General features: G+C 39.7%; 1 protein-coding gene across 3 annotated transcripts in view; it reads right to left on the bottom strand.

Annotated features, from left to right (window-relative positions):
* Window positions 1–17,996, bottom strand: part of MYOF (myoferlin) — a 118,990-nt gene that overhangs the window by 95,972 nt on the left and 5,022 nt on the right. For all 3 annotated transcript variants that reach the window (XM_050959266.1, XM_050959267.1, XM_050959268.1), the window contains exons 2-3: window positions 6,409–6,464; window positions 4,207–4,298 (exon numbers count right to left, since the gene is read on the bottom strand). In XM_050959266.1, coding sequence (XP_050815223.1) covers window positions 4,207–4,298; window positions 6,409–6,464 — 148 coding nt within the window. The remainder of the gene's footprint in view (window positions 1–4,206; window positions 4,299–6,408; window positions 6,465–17,996) is intronic.

The following is a 17,996-nucleotide window of genomic DNA, read 5'->3' as shown; positions in this document are numbered from 1 at the left end:
TAGCACAGTGGGGTCCTGGTCCATGAATGGGGCTCTGAAGTGCTACTGTAATACAAATAAATAATAATATTATGTTTCAACAGAATGCTTATATTCCAACTGCAGATTTTTTACCTCAAGCTGTCCACTTTAACTACACCTGTAATACATTTCAGTTAAGTCAATAATGCGTGAGACAGAAAGAACACAGTGTGGCTTTCAGATTCTGGCTTGAGCTTGCAAGCCTGGCAATTTAAAAAAAAACTCATTATTTGTAAATTGAATGGATTTTGTCTGGAATCATTGAGAGACAATAAACATGAAAGCCCACATGCAATTTATAGTAACCTTGGGAATGAATTTGTTCCATATTATTGATTGGGTGTGAACATTTTTAAAAAGAAGTGTACCTATTTGCATAAAAGATTGAAAATTTAATACAAAAGGGTGCTAAAAGAATAGAAGCTGTGAAAGACGAGAATGACTTTGGTGTGAATCCCAAGTGACTTTTGTTCTAAATCCTACTGTTTTGTTCTTTTTTCCTTTGGAAATGATGGTGGCTATTTTTAAATTAATGGGAAATAAGTTCACACATCAAATGAGCATTAGTTCATGACCCTTAAACAGTTAGTGATTGTGAAATAGTTATTTCACCATCCTCCTATTTACTTTGCATGAATATGCTTTGCGTAGCTCCATATATAGTACGTCACTTTCCCAGGGGGTCATCTTTGTTCAGTTTTTATGTGTACATAGAATACATAAGTGTGAGCTAACTCCTATCCATAAACAAAAATGTCAATATTTGTAATGATTAGCCCTTGATCATTTCTTTGAGAAATACAAACGGACACGGCTGATGTCTGCAAATATGATTTCGGATTAAGGATAGATTATCTAGTTTGGAAAAAATAAGAATCAACTGGAATCTTAGCGCAGATATTGAGCTGACCCTGTTCAAAGATTCAGATAAGAATTCTCCCATCTTTTGATGATGTCATGCAAAATGCATCTCAAGAACTCAGAAAGGCTGGCAGACTTTTCTGTGTCAATTTGTTTCTTCAGATAGCATGATTTCAGGGGCTTCCTTGAGACCAGAGGCATGCAGTGCATTCTGAGCCCCTCGGACTGTGGTGAACCTCTAGAAGATATGAGATTTGATTACACCAAATGGCCTACCAGTGACTCAATGATGGGATTTATGGAGTATCACCAAAGGCAGGAGAGTCACTTGGCTATCAGAGGAGGAAAAAGAAGCAAACAAAGGTTCACTGTGAAAATGAAACTACTACTGTACCAATAAATGCAGAATTTACACATTATTCAGTATCATAAGAGCTCGATACTTGAACTGAAAATTACAAGATAAAAATAGGATCTGTCAATCACAGACATCTTTTGATAGTATCACTCAGCACTGCTATTAAAAGAGAGAAAGATGTGTGCTACATACATGTGATACCACTGCTGGGCATCCGCACTATGGGGATGTTGCAGACATGTTTGCTTTATGCCTCCTCCCACAGCATACCAGCAATCAATAGAGCTATGACACAGCTTGTTACAGCTTCACAATGTCAGCCATGCTGGAGAGGAAAGAGCAACAATTGTGGCATGGATCTTAGTTAACATTCTATCACTTTATAGAAAGAGGTGGGGAGATGGCTCCCCATTTTGGGCAAGTCGTTCTGGTGTTTTTTGTGGTTGGATTTTTTTTTTAAGCTTTTGAAGGATGTTATGGTTTTCAGTAGGTCAATTAGTAAACTTGGCCCTTTCCTTTGACAGTTTACTCAAATGTATATAAATACATGTTTAGAAACAAATCATTTGGCCCAAGTAGTAGCCAGCAGAAGGTCCTGAACACCATGGGAACTGAGCGGTTCTACTATGCAATGCAGATGTGAAAGCACTGGACAGCCTGCACAGGTGGTACAATTATGCTCTGCAGGGATCCCATCTGCCCTGGCATAGGGAGCACTGAGTGGCTCAGGGAGAGTGCAGAGACATGGTCAGTGGATCTATGCTATATGGATCCACTGGTTAAACCTGTCATGTAACATAGAGATGCAGCAGCTATAGAGGCAACTGCAGCCCTGAGGCTGCAGCAGGGGCCATGAAGCAAACATTTGAAGGAAGGTTTTGGATTCTCCACTACCTCCCATACATAACAACTACAGACCACCTCTGCACAAAGCCTATTTATTTAGAGTTTGTGCATGGGATAAGATTTGCCTCATAGGTTGAGAAAACATGCATTAAGATGCTTCAAATAAAAACATATACCATATATTTTCTTACCCTAGTGAATTTATGGTGTATGCAGTATTTGGCATATTAGAAATGAGAAATATATGACTAGCGTATTGGTGAATGCAGAGGACTAGAAATATCACATAGTTATGAAGATTCCTCTTTTTATTGTTATAGAGGGTGAAACGCTGGCCTCAGTGAAGTCAATGGAAGTTTTACCACAGAGTTTAGTGGGAGCAGGATTGCACCCAAAATGAACATGATTCCTTACTCCATACATAAAACAAGAAAAAAAATATGCACAACTAATATCTTTCCAACTCATTCCTCAAAGAAACATTTCTTCTTGTTAGCTGCAGGGAGTGGGATTGTCCCTAAATGATGAATCACAAAATAATTAGTACACTCTGAGAGGTTACTAAACAGTAATTAATACTTTCACTGTCTGTAAGTTAAACATCATCCTCTTATGGGGTGTGTCTATGCACATTGTTTTCAGGCTCCTGCACACCTTCAGTTCTGATATTAAGGACAAATTAAAGCTTTAATCATACAAAAACAAAACATCTGTATTTTGCCTCTAGCATTGCTTGTGCTAATTGCCCTATGAGGCCATTCAGAACCATGAAAAACATGTTCTGTGTTTGTACAGTGCCTAGCACAATGGGGTCCTGGTCCACAACTAGGGCTAACAGGCCTATGGCAATACACATAATAATTATGACAAAATACTGAAAATCTATACTGCAGTGTTATCTACATACTGTACATAAGTAGGCCATGATTTAATTGCAGTGAAACCTTTCCATGCATAGTGTATAGTTTTATACAAAATGCATTTTGCAATGTTGCAAATCTTTGTTACATGTCTAGGAAACGGTTTATAAGCATATATCCCAAACATGAAAGTTCTGTATTCCAGGAACTACGCAATTCCCTAAGAAAAAATGATTCTCTGGCTATTTCAGTAAGTGGTCTACGCAGTAGCATTTTACTTGTTTTAGTTATACTGACCAGCTTAATTTACAGGACCTTACATATTCTATTTAATTTTAGCTTTCAAACATTTATTTTTTTAATAATACACAGTTTGCCTTTTTAAACAATTCAAGGAACTGAATGCTTCTGATGAGTTTATGCTTGATAGTTATTCTATTAGTTGTTTGAAATATTGTCTCTCTCATTCTATTAATTGACATTTTATGAAAATGTAAGCATAAAACATAAAAACTCTTGGATACAAAACTTCCAGCACTAAAAACAAAGAACACTGCATTACCCCCGATCTTTTAGTTATGTCTTTTCCCTTTATACAACATGACTATTTCTTCAATATCATTAACAATAAGAAAAAAAACACAGACACACTTGTTCTGTCAGATCTTCCACTGAGGACGAGACCAGATATACTTTCTATAAAACCATCATTCAATAGTCTATAATTTTTAGTTTAATGTCAATCTATCAATGCTTCCTGCAATATTCATCCAGGCAAGAATGGGTTTAACTATGTGTCATTTATTCTGTAAAATTACCAATGAACATTGACTTTGTTGAAACTAACTAGAATTGGTTTTCTGACTGCTGCCTGGAAGAGTTTTTGTCTGAAGCATTTGATCCAAACCCATGAATATCAATTGTATGGCTAAAGCTCAATCTCTGGCCTCTTAAAAGGGGGAAGAAAAAGGAGGAAATAACTTTGTGCATATGGTCAAGTGTACGGAGAAGGCCGAAGTCTCCCTCCAGAGCAACAAAACAGAAACCCTGGTGAGGGAGGAGACCACAGTGAGTAAAGAGAAGACCACAGGCCTAAAACATAGAGAATCGTTAGAGCACAATAAAATGTCAGCCAATTCAATCAACCAACCAATCTAATAGCAATGATTTGATTAGTGAAATATCAGATTCATAATTTTTGTTTAGCCTTTTGAATTACATTGAAAATTAGATGAATTTAACAATGAAAAAAGTACATACTTGTTTTGTCCAATTGTTTCAAAATCTTTCACAATAATGGTCAGGGATGATGAAACATCGAGTGCTATCCCTTTCAAATCAAATTCAAGAATCTGTACAAAAAGAATTGGAGAAAAACCATTGATCAATACAGCTGAAATGCAAAGTACCTTAATAATATGAAGGCAAACAATACAACTTTTCCTGAATGAACATTACATTTAGTAACACAGTTAAACCTGACTGATCTTACATCGCATATCTGGAAAATGAAGTGAAAAACCTCAGAACATGTCTGTAGTACATTTTGACTTGTTATTGGTACATTGCAATTAAAAAGGAGAGTTTCTTAATAGTGCCCCATTACAGTACTTCTAGTTCTCGTCCCTTGTATTAATATAAATAACATTTGCCTTCATTAGACCTGGGCCTATTCCAAGTTCAGTCATGGGGGGAAATGGGTTGTCAATGATTTCAGGCCTTTGTGTTTCTACACCCTTCTCTTATTTGTAGATCTGATGACCCATGACTTTCACGAGTATGCATTTTAACCTCTCTTCTAGCTCATTAAAGAGAATGCTAAATATAGCTAAAACTAACACAGACCTTTGTGGCATCCCTCTAGACACCTAGCCCTAACTTGCATTACCATTTTTCATTACTTTTGGTGTACAGTTAATTATCAAAGTGGCAGTGCTCATATCAGGGACCCAATCATGCCACTATTAATAACAATGTCAAAACTTCCTTTGACTTCAATGACAGGAGAAGCAGGCCCCAAACAAACCAGAAATCCATCTACATTTACTTAAAATGAGATGAGATACAATTGTCACAGCTCATAAAAACATAAGAATGGCCAAACCGGGTCAGACCAATGATCCGTCTGGCCCGGTATCCTATCTTTTGACAGTGACTGGTTAGGGACATCCAGAGTATGAGGTTGCATCCATGACCATCTTGGCTGATAACCATTGATGGACCTATTCTTATATAATTGGTTTTTGAACCTACTCATACTTTTCTCCTTCACAAGATCTGCTGGCAACAAGTTCCACAGGTTGACTGAGTGGTGTGTGATGAAACACTTCCTTATGTAACTTCCTACTTACTAATTTCCTTGAGGGATCCCTGGTTCTTGTGTTATGTGAAGGGGTAAATAACACTCCCATATTCACTTTCTCAACACCATTCATGATTTTATAGACCTCTATCATAGCCCCCCTTTGTTGTCACTTTCTAAACTCAGTAGTCTCACTATTATTAATCTCTCCTCATATGGAAGCTGTTCCATACCCCTAATCATTTTCATTGCCCTTCTCTGTACCTTTTCCACTTTATATTTATATTTATCATTTTTTTTAATAGGGCCACGAGAACAGCATGTAGTATTCAAGGTGTCGACGTACCATATATTTAAATAATGACATAATGATATTTTCTGTCTTCTTATCTATCCTTTTCCAAATGGTTCCCAACATTCTGTTCGCTTTTTTGACTGCTGCTGCACATTGAGCAGATGGTTTCAGACAACTATCGATGATGACTCCAAGATCTCTTTCTTACGTGGTAACAGCTAATTTAGACCCCACCATTTTCTATGTATAGTTGGGATTATGTTTTCCAATGTGCATTATTTTGCAATGATCAACACTGAATTTCATCCGCCATTTGGTTGCCCAGTCACCCAGTTTTGTGAGATATCTTTGTAACTTCACAGTCTGCTTTAGATTTAACTAACTTCAGTAATTTTGCATCATCTGCATATGTTGTCATTTTACTGTCACCCCTTTTCCCAGATCATTTATGACTACATTGAACAGCACAGGTTCCAATGTAGATCATTGGGGGACCCTACTATTTACCTCTCTTTGCTGTGAAAACTAAGCATTTATTCCTACCATTTGTTTCCTAGCTTTTAACCAGTTACTGATCCATGAGAAGACCTTCCCTCCTATCTCATGACTTTTTACTTTGCTTATAAGCCTTTGGTGAGAGGCTTTCTGAAAGTCCGGGTAAACTATATCCACTGGATCACCCATCCCACTTTGTATTTGTTCACTCAGCTTTAAAACATATTAACTGTCACTTTATAGGAAAGTATTTTACTTTAACCCCTATCTGTATTGCAAATTCATAACTGCAGTGACTAATATACTAATTTTATAGCCATAACGCACTGTACCGTATACTAAAAACAAACGTTTTATGAGAAGAAGTCACCTCGTTCCAAACAGGGTTGAGTTCACTATCAATTTTCTTTGTTTTCTTTTTTTCATCTGCAAATAAAAATAAAATGTGATTGTTTGCTTCTATTAAAGGATTAGAATATTAAGTAAAATAATAATAGAATCTTTCCATTTTCTTTCATAAAAGACTGTTTTTTTAAAGCTTAATGTGATCAAACTATTTTGGCCCAGATATAGTTTTTGTTGCTGGAAATTCCTTTGGACAGTTTTAGTTTACTTGCACAGTAATTTGTTTGCATTTATTTAGTTTACACATAACAAATATTTCATGTAGACTGGATCAGTTCCTTTACCCTAAATCATTTATGTGTCTTAGTCCTTTTTTTTTATGTGAGTTTAGTGTTGATGAAAGGGGCCGACTAACAGCCTTGACAGTGGCCCCAATGTGATTGATCTTGTTCATAGGAACATACCACTGATTATGTTTAATCTTTTGTTTGTATACTTGGATTCTTTTTGCTTAATATTTATAAGCTTCCTCTAAAATGGCAGCAATTTAAACAAAAAAGTCTAGGCAGAGGAATGTAGAGTTAAAATTTAAAAAGTTCTCAGCTTCATATGCGCAGATATTGATACCAATGAGAATTACACATGCATGTAAGGGGAATTCACTCCTTTGAGTAAATAGGTTCCATGCAGAGGTTTCTAGGGGGTTAGGTGGATGAAATTCTTACCTCCAACTTGCAATGCTGCAATGCATCAACACACTGACTGCCGTTTCAGCATATAAATTGCAATAGTTGCATTCCCCTAAGTGAAGGCTCCCAGACACTGGCTCTACTTCAGTGTAAACCAGCCTATTTCCCCTGGGGTAAGCCATGGTACACAACCAGGGTAGATAATGTCTGGCATGGCCGTCCTCCCCTTCAGAGGCACAACAGGGTTTAAGTGGTGCAGAGGCTCTTACAAAACCCTTCAAACCTGTCTGTTTGAATTTCACTCATAGAAGGGAGAACAGAATCCAAGAGGATTCCCGCATTATAACAAATCTACATCAGCTAACATTTTGATCCTTGGTGTTTTGACTTTTTCTTTATATATAGAAAATAAAATAAAAATATGTATGGAGGAAGGAAAACATTGTCTCTTTCTTGATGCTTGGCAACATAAAATATAGTACACTCAGGGTATGTCTACACTACGGGATTATTCTGATTTTACATAAACCGGTTTTGTAAAACAGTTTGTATAAAGTAGAGTGCATGCAGCCACACTAAGCACATTAATTCAGCAGTGTGCGTCCATGTACCAAGGCTAGCGTCAATTTCCAGAGCGTTGCACTGTTGGTAGCTATCCCATAGCTATCCCATAGTTCCCGCAGTCTCCCCCGCCCATTGGAAATCTGGGTTGAGATCCCAGTGTATGATGGTGCAAAAACAGTGTCGTGGGTGATTCTGGGTAAATGTCGTCACTCATTCCTTCTTCCGTGAAAGCAACGGCAGACAATCATTTCGTGCCCTTTTTCCCTGGATTTTCCCTGGATAGCATGGCAACCATGGAGCCCGTTTTGCCTTTTGTCACTGTCACCGTATGTGTACTGGATGCCGCTGACAGAGGCGGTACTGCAGTGCTACACAGCAGCATTCATTTGCCATTGCAAGGTAGCAGAGATGGTTACCAGTCGTTCTGTACCGTCTGCTGTGCCATTGTAAATTGGTGATGAGATGACGGTTATCAGTCATTCTGTACCGTCTGCTGCTGTCATGGGTGCTCCTGGCTGGCCTTAGCTGAGGTCGGCCGGAGGTGCAAAGACAAAAATGGGAATGACTCCCCGAGTCAATCCCTCCTTTATGGTTTATCTAAAAATAGAGTCAGTCCTGCCTAGAATATGGGGCAAGTGTACTAGAGAACTAGTGTATCAGAGAACCAGAGAGCACAGCCGCTCCATGTCAGATCCCGCAGAAATGATGAGCTGCATGCCATTCACGGGGGGTGCCCCTGAAACAACCCCACCCGTTGATTCCCTTCTCCCCCAACCTTTCTGGGCTACCATGGCAGTGTCCCCCATTTGTGTGATGAAGTAATAAAGAATGCAGGAATAAGAAACACTGACTTTTTAGTGAGATAAAATGAGGGGGAGGCAGCCTCCAGCTGCTATGATAGTCCAGGCAGGACATTAAATGGTGTGGGGGAGAGGAGCCCAGCATCCTGCTGCTATGATAGTCCAGGCAGTACAGAATCTTTTCTTTAGACATGAAGGGGGTGGGGGCTGATGGAACTCAGCCCCCAGTTGCTATGATGAGGACGGCTACCAGCCGTTCTGTACCATCTGCCAGGAATGACCGGGAGTCATTCCTATTTTCACCCAGGCGCCACCGGCCGACCTCACCTGAGGCCAGCCAGGAGCACTCACGGGCTGATGATGACGATGGATAGCAGTCATACTGTACCGTTTGCCACCGGGGAGGGAAGGGGAGGAGACAGGATGCTGCTATTCATTGCCGCAGCACCGCGTCTACCAGCAGCATGCAGTAGACATAGGGTGACATATAAAAAAGTCAAGAAACGATTTTTTCCCCTTTTCTTTCATGGGGGGCATGTAAATTGATGACATATACCCTGAAACACCCTGGACAATGTGTTTGACCCTACAGGCATTGGGAGCTCAGCCAAGAATGCAAATGCTTTTTGGAGACTGCGGGGACTGTGGGATAGCTGGAGTCCTCAGTACCCCCTCCCTCCCTCCATGAGCATCCATTTGATTCTTTGGCTTTCTGTTACGCTTGTCACACAGCACTGTGCTGTGGCCTCTGTCTATCATAGCCTGGAGATTTTTTCAAATGCTTTCTCATTTCGTCTTCTGTAACGGAGCTGTGATAGAACAGATTTGTCTCCCCATACAGCGATCAGATCCAGTATCTCCCGTATGGCCCATGCTGGAGCTCTTTTTGGATTTGGGACTGCATTGTCACCTGTGCTGATCAGTGCTCCACGCTGGGCAAACAGGAAATGAAATTCAAAAGTTCGCGAGGCTTTTCCTGGTTACCTGGCCAGTGCATCCAAGTTTGGATTGCTGTCCAGAGCAGTCACAATGGTGCACTGTGGGATACCACCCGGAGGCCAATACCGTCAATTTGCGGCCACACTAACCCTAATCCGATATAGTAATACCTATTTCAGCGCTACTCCTCTCGTCGGGGAGGAGTACAGAAACTGGTTTAAAGAGCCCTTTGTATCGATATAAAGGTCCTCGTTGTGTGGATGGGTGCAGGGTTAAATCAGTTTAACGCTGCTAAAATCGGTTTAAATGCGTAGTGTAGACCAGACCTCACTGAACAAACGCAGATTTATAAGGGGAAGTGTGTCCCACACAAGAATATCTAATATATTAGCCTTACTTATTATCACATCTATTCTAAGTGAACTAATTGTTTAGTTATTTAATACAGAGATATCACTAGAAAGATTGACATTTACAGACTTTTTACTTGCCCTCTTTCTTACCTTCACTCCTTTAGTGAAGCAATGTTACAAGCTCACATTGTCATTTGCAAGTTACAACTATAATTGTCAGTAAAACTTTGTGAAGGTCTGTGAGGCAATATTAAGTCAGTTTCCACATTACTCACGTGGTGGGATTTGATGGCTCTTTCTATTGGATGAAAATGGAAGGCACTGAAAAATTAGCCCATAGTATATATTGCAAGGAACTGACACACAGTTCTGTAACAGGAATTGGCCACAAATTATGCAGGATACTGACTCATATCATATCACAAAGGAAACAGCATTTATAATCTACGGTGCAGTAAACTCACATCTTGCAGAACAAAGAACTAATTGTCATAAAATCAGCCTGAGTTCCACTTCATAGTTAGAGCTAGTCAAAAAAGAAAACCAAAGACAAATGTTCTGAAAATAATCTAAATGTTTTGTTTTGACATTTCTGAAATTAAATATTTTGATTTTTTTATTTGAAATGACTTTTTGTTTAGAAATTGTCTAATTTTATATTAAATATCAAAAAGCTCAAAATCAAAATAAAACTTTTCATTTACTCTGAAATGGTTTTTTTAACTTTTCAATTCTCCAAAAATTTTGAAATATTTGTTTCATTTTGACCCAATTTTTTTTGTTTTTTATGTTATTTTATTTTTCTTTTTTGATTTTTCAGAAATGCCAGCAAACTGAAAAATCAGTTATTCCCACAGCTCTACTCACAATCCTATATACTGAGGTCACCTAATCAATAATGCTGCACTGTTGAGCATGGTTACCAGGGAAATCTGAGGTTCAGAACAGATCTTCAGATTCCCAGTCTTTTGGTCAACAGAAGGTGGGGTTGTCAGAGGAAGGATTCCTACTGGCAATTCCATGTAACGTGGAATTGCACCATAGAGACAATCCTTATTGAACTGATGGATAAAAGCACTACAATCCCCACTCAAGCCAGCTAACACCTCAGTCTCAATTCCGTAGTGTAATGTGAGGGACCATGTAATGTAAACACTGGCCAGGCTCATTCTTGACAAGGAGGAGGAAGCTCATTCTTGACTACCTAGTACTAATTACTACAAAAAAATAGTAAAATAAAAATAAGGTCCATGATTTCATTTATACTGTACATACTATAGTGTATGCTGAAAAAAAATATTTTATGTTATATATTTGAGAGTATTGAGAAGGATTTAGGGGTGTATGGGTTAAATTAACAGCATTTTGTTAAAAAACATACATAATTTGAGTCAGTCCATATCTGGAGCTAACACATTTGAGGTTGATTTTTAGTGTTTATTCCCTTCATTTTATGTTGCCTCTTTGCATTCGTCTATTTTCCCAATCTTTTAATACCACTTATTTTACTTTGGTTTTGTACCTGTAGCAAAGAACTTTTCCCTTCCCATTTAAGATACTATGCTATACAAACATTTCTTGGCCCAGAGGATTCCCTTTGGGGTCATTCAGCATCACCCATTCTTCAGCCAATGGGTTCGCTTTGATATCAAGTACCCCCCTCACTGGCTGTGAACCCAGCCATGAAAAGCAAGACTCAGAATCATATCATTTGATGAGAATCAAATCTGGGTAAATTGCACACTAGGGCAGTGGGCCATCTATTGTTTTTCTTTTGGCCTCACCTTTAGGTAAGGAATAATCATATGTAGGATATTTTTATATTACTTTCTTTGTTAATAAAGCACACTTAACCTACAAATACCAGAAATAAAGACAGGTTATATCTCTCCTGCTTTATCTTTGTTAGTTTCAGTTTACAAATAGATTTATTGTACTACTGTGAGGCTGGCAGGACAGATGCCAGCTTTTGCCAAGGCTGCAGGTATTAGCTAAGAATTGACAAACTCATAGCTGGAGACCAGACCAGTTCATGTGTGTTAATGTTGCTCAAAATAGGCATTAGTCTCATAAAAATGTATTTAGTGTTTAGACTTGATAGAATGTCTGCAAGTTGCTGCATGCATTAATCTTATTTGTAATGTCTGAATTCCATGCTATAAGGAAATATGTAAGTTTTGCTTTATAACTTGGATAATGTTTGCTCTAAACTTGTGAACTCAGACGGGGAGAGAGTTCTCCCCCATCCCTCGAGAAGAACTGTCAAAATCAGATGGGCCATCAAGGAACATTGCAATACAAAGGGTTGGTGAATAGCTGTATCACACCTTTGAAATGCTATGTGTAAGGAAGCTTGTCTTATGGACTGGAAGGTTGAATGAAGGAAATTAAAAAAAAACATGGGAAAATTTTCCACCTCTTTGCTGTTTGAACTCTCACAGGGTCAGAGACACCAAACTGAAGCCAGAGATCACCAGGGGTTACCACTGGGTCTGCCCTGAAAGACACTTTGAATTGACAGATCACTACAACTCTGTCACTCTTAGAATTTAGATTGCCACTCATTTGTGTATATGTTTAGTTGTTAGACTTTTAAGTTAGTTTATTACAGAATTGGCTACAGGCATTGTTTTTGGTGTGTGATCTAAGATACAAATGGATCTGGGGTAAGTGACTAGTCTCTTGGGACTGGAAGCAACTTGAATATGTTATTATTTTTGGTGTAAAGTGATCATTTGTCACTAAGTCCAGCTTGCCTGAGTGGCAAGATAGACTGGAGAGTTAAAAGGGACTGTGTGTGACTCCATGGTGAGACTGTTATAGAGATCCAGGATTTCACGTGTTACTGGCTTGATGAAATCTAATTATAGAACAAGCCACCAGTTTGGGGTGTCTGCCCTGTTTTTGACAGTCTGCCCCTGAGGTAGGCATTCATAGTTGTGACCCACTCCAGATAGCGTGACAATTGGTGTAGTCTTGGCAGGATTCTCATGCCACTGATCAGCTGGGTTTATAGATCATAACCCCAGTGCTGTTAAAAGTTTACTTTTGATATCAAGAATTTTTAAGTGTTAAAGATTAGTCATAATGAGTGAATCGCAGTCATATGAGGGTCTTGACACAAAGAACCTTGAAAAATTATGTAAGAATAGGAGATTATCCAATAAAAAGCCTCTGATCAGAAACTCAGAGCTTTGCTCATAGACTTTGAGCAAGGAGCAGGGTCCGAGCACCCAACTGCCCCAGATGCCATAGAAACTGCGGCAGCGGAACTGGTTTGAGAACAATTGTTGTGGGAACAGTAAGTGATGAGGTGAAAGCTGCCATCTGTGATAAAAAACCTTCCACAGTTTTGGAGGCAGCAGAAATTGCAGATAAATATACTGAGTCAAGGGCTCATGCAGGGCACAAACCGCAGGGAAAGGGAAATGCTCCTGTTCCTCATGTTAAGAGGGAGGAGGGGTCTACAAATAAACCTAACCCCAACTTTGTTAAAAAATGTCAAAGGAGCCCAGATTTTAAAACCTCTTGCCGTAAGGGAAAGCAGGTAGTCTGCCATCACTATGGGACTCCTGGCCATACAAAACCAAATTGCCTCAAACTTAAGGTCACCCCACAATCTGCACCCAGAACCCCCACAGCGAGTGCCAGTGCTACCACCATGAGTGCTAATGCTAACACCATATCCCAGAGGAAACAGTACAGGAGCAGATGGCATCATAAAGTATAGTAGGACTGAGTCTTGTTAAGGTAGTGAAGAATTTATTAAGCCTGCTAGAGTGAATGGCACTGAATGTACAGGCTGAAGGGGCATGGCATCCTAGGTCACTTTGATCAAGGAAAGCTTGGTAAGTAAAGACAGACTTCCTGGCAAAAGTCTAAATATTTTCGTTTTGGCTCAATTTTCTGTGATTGTGGCCCTGACCAAAGTCCACCTTAACTGGGAAGATTTTAAGGGTGAAATTTCATAGAATCATGGAACAGGAAGAGACCTCGAGAGGTCATCTAGTCCAGTCCTGTGCACTTAAGGCAGGACTAAGTATTATCTAGACCATCTCTGACAGGTGTTTGTCCAACCTGCTCTGAAAAATCCCCAATGATGAAGATTCTATAACCTCCCTAGGCAATTTTTCCCCTGCTTAACCACTCTGACAGTTAGGAAGTTTTTCCTAATGTACAACTTAAACCTCCCTTGCTGCAATTTAAGCCCATTGCTTCTTATTCTATCCTGAGAGGTTAAGGAGAACAATTTTTCTCCCTCCTCCTTGTAACAACCTTGTATGTACTTGAAAACTGTTACCATGTCCCCTCTCAGTCTTCTCTTCTCCAGACTAAACAAACCCAATTTTTTCAATCTTCTCTCAGAGGTCATGTTTTCTAGACCTTTACTCATTTTTGTTGCTCTTCTCTGAACTTTCTCCAGTTTCTCCACATCTTTCCTGAAATGTGGCACCCAGAACTGGAAACAATACTTCAGTTGAGGCTTAATCAGCGCAGAGTAGAGCGGAAGTATTACTTCTTGTGTCTTGCTTACAACACTCCTGCTAATATATCCCAAAATGATGTTTGCATTTTTTGCAACAGCATTACACTGTTGACTCATATTTAGCTGTGACCCAGTATGCTCCCTAGATCCCTTTCCGTAGTACTCCTTCCTAGGCAGTGATTTCCCATTTTGTATGTGTGGAACTGATGTTCCTTCCTAAGTGGAGTACTTAGCATTTGTCCTTATTGAATTGAATCGTATTTACTTCAGACCATTTCTCCAGTTTGTCCAGATCATTTTGAATTTTAATCCTATCCTCCAAAGCACTTGCAACCCCTCCCAGCTTGGTATTGCCCACAAACTTTATAAGTGCTCATTTCCCTCTATCATTTTAGCCACATCTAAGCAGTTCATGTTATAACATGCAGCCAGAGAGAGTATGGCTCTGACTCACCTGCTGTCTATAGACAGCAGGCAAATTTGTGGGGGTGGGGAGGAATGCCCTCAGTCCTTTGTCTATTGATAGTAGTAGCTTCTGAGAAGCAATTTGAGTCTTTTGCTGGGCTAGAGTCTGCTCTATGCTTAGGTGAGACTCAGGAGTTTGTGAAAGCTTAACAAGATGACCCTTCTCTGGAACAAAGACAGGGGTTACAGCTTAGAATATAATTCCCCAGCTAGGGAAGGAAATGGTAGATTTTTTGTATAAGGAGATTTGTTATATAGGGAGGTTTCCACAGGGAAAAAGTGTTGTCCTGGTGAGGTTTGCAAGCAGGTAGTTATGCCTGAGAAATACTGGAGAGGGTTTGGATCCAATCCAAAAGCAGGTAAGGCTAGCCTTTCTGAAGCACCACAAACAGGTATTTTCCAACTGGTCAGGTTTAACTGACAGGATTATACAGTCCATTGAAATAGCAGGGCCCTGCCCTGCTCCTAGCAAGGCATATTGTGCTAAAGGGGAAATGCAGAAACAGATCCTGGAAGAGGTAGATGGCATGCTGGAGAGTAATTACTAAAGTCCCTGGGTATCTTCTGTTGTGACAGTACCTAAAAAGGATAAAGCCGTGAGGTTTTGCGTGGACTTTAGGAAGCTAAACACTATCACCTAACCTGATCCATACCCCACATACCAAATGGAGGACCTACTGGCTCTGTTGGGGAGTGCAAAATTCGTAAGTATGACTCATGAGTACTGACAAATCCCCTTAGATGCTCATGCTCAAGAAAAATAAGATTTTATAGTGGAATATGGCTTATATGAGTTTAAGGGTATGCCTTCTGGATTAATCAGTGCAGCAGCTAGGTTTCAGAGGCTTGCCAATGAGGTGCTGCAGGGGTTACAAACATTTGCCAAGACCTATATAAATGACTTGGCTATTTTCAGTAGTTTCTGGCAAGACACTTGAATCAAGACACATGAGAATTGTGTTACAAAGGCTTAAAGAAAAGGGCAAATATAGTGCCCATCTATAAAAAGGGAAATAAAAACAACCCAGGAAACTACAGACCAGTTAGTTTAACTTCTGTGCCAGGGAAGATAATGGAGCAAGTAATTAAAGAAATCATCTGCAAACACTTGGAAGGTGGTAAGGTGATAGGGAATAGCCAACATGGATTTGTAAAGAACAAATCATCTCAAACCAATCTGATAGCTTTCTTTGATAGGATAACGAGTCTTGTTGATAAGGGAGAAGTGGTGGATGTGGTATACCTAGACTATAGTAAGGCATTTGAAATGGTCTCGCATGATATCCTTATCAATAAACTAGGCAAATACAATTTAGATGGGGCTACTATAAGGTGGGTGCATAACTGGCTGGATAACCGTACTCAGAGAGTAGTTATTAATGGCTCCCAATCCTGCTGGAAAGGTATAACAAGTGGGGTTCCGCAGGGGTCTGTTTTGGGACCGGCTCTGTTCAATATCTTCATCAAGGACTTAGATGTTGGCATAGAAAGTACACTTATTAAGTTTGCACATGATACCAAACTGGGAGGGATTGCAACTGCTTTGGAGGACAGGGTCAAAATTCAAAATGATCTGGACAAATTGGAGAAATGTTCTGAGGTAAACCGGATGAAGTTCAATAAAGACAAATGCAAAGTGCTCCACTTAGGAAGGAACAATCAGTTTCACACATACAGAATGGGAAGAGACTGTCTAGGAAGGAGTATGGCAGAAAGAGATCTAGGGGTCATAGTGGACCACAAGCTAAATATGAGTCAACAGTGTGATACTGTTGCAAAAAAAAAAAAGCAAACATGATTCTGGGATGCATTAACAGATGTGTTGTAAACAAGACACGAGAAGTCATTCTTCCACTCTACTCTGCGCTGTTAGGCCTCAACTGGAGTATTGTGTCCAGCTCTGGGCACCGCATTTCAAGAAAGATGTGGAGAAATTGGAGAAAGTTCAGAGAAGAGCAATAAAAATGAGTAAAGGTCTTGAAAACATGACCTATGAAGGAAGGCTGAAAGAATTGGGTTTATTTAGTTTGGAAAAGAGAAGACTGAGAGGGGACACGATAGCAGTTTTCAGGTATCTAAAAGGGTGTCATCAGGAGGAGGGAGAAAACTTGTTCATCTTAGCCTCTAATAATAGAACAAGAAGCAATGGGCTTAAACTGCAGCAAGGGAGATTTAGGTTGGACATTAGGAAAAAGTTCCTGTCAGGGTAGTTAAACACTGGAATAAATTGCCTAGGGAGGTTGTGGAATCTCCATCTCTGGAGATATTTAAGAGTAGGTTAGATAAATGTCTATCAGGGATGGTCTAGATAGTATTTGGTCCTGCCATGAGGGCAGGAGACTGGACTCAATGACCTCTCGAGGTCCCTTCTAGTCCTAGAGTCTATGAAACCAACCTTACTGTCAAGGTCTCCAAATGGAAAATGGGGACTGTAGAGATATCCCACCTAGGGCACAAGGTGGGCAGTGCTTTTGTTTGCTCTGATCCTTTAAAAGTAGGAAGCGATTAGGAACTTGCTTGCCCCACAAATCCAGAAGCAGGTCCAATCCTTTATTGGTCTGGCTAACTAGTACCAGAGATTTGTAAAGAGGTTTAGTGGTGTTGTGGCCCTTCATAACATTCCTTACAAAAAAAAGGGAAACAAGACTGGATGTTATGGACAGAGGCTTTCAGGGCATAAGAGGCTTTGTCCAAAGAGCCTGTTTTGGCCAGTGCTGATTTTAGCAAATGAATTATACTGTGCACCGATGCTTCTAACATCAGGTTAGGGCAGTCCTAATGCAGAATGGGGTGGGAAACAAGCAATATCCCATTGCCTTCTTGAATAAAAAAAACTAACCATACTGAACAGAACTATGCTGCATTGAGCAGGAATGCTATGCCATCGTTTGGGCTGTTAAGCAACATAAACCTTGTTTGTGTAATAAAAAAAGTCCGGTTTTAATGTCAGGCTTTGTTTAATGTGGTTGCACTGAGCTAAGGGAACCAACTCTAGTTGGAGTCTAGCCACACAGGAATTCGATATGGAAATAATTTGTTTAAAGGGAAAGCAAAATGTTGTGGCTGATGCCTTATCAAGAATGGGGTTATTCTGAGGCATATTCAGGAGTGTCAGTGAGATCCCTTCCTACACCTGTTTTGCATTGGGGGTGTGATGCTGGCAGGTCAGTTGCTAGCTTGTGCAAAGGCTCCAGGAATTAGCTAAGAAATGACAAACTCATAGCTGGAGACCAGATCAATTCATGTATGTGTTAATGTTGCTCAAAAATAGGTATTATAAGAATGTATTTAGTGTTTATACATGAATGCCCCATCGT

The sequence above is a fragment of the Gopherus flavomarginatus genome, chromosome 6, assembly GCF_025201925.1.
Source record: "Gopherus flavomarginatus isolate rGopFla2 chromosome 6, rGopFla2.mat.asm, whole genome shotgun sequence".
NCBI classification, from domain to species: domain Eukaryota; kingdom Metazoa; phylum Chordata; order Testudines; family Testudinidae; genus Gopherus; species Gopherus flavomarginatus.
The sequence above is the reverse complement of the archived record's forward strand: the minus strand, read 5'-3'. Positions and strand labels throughout refer to the sequence as shown.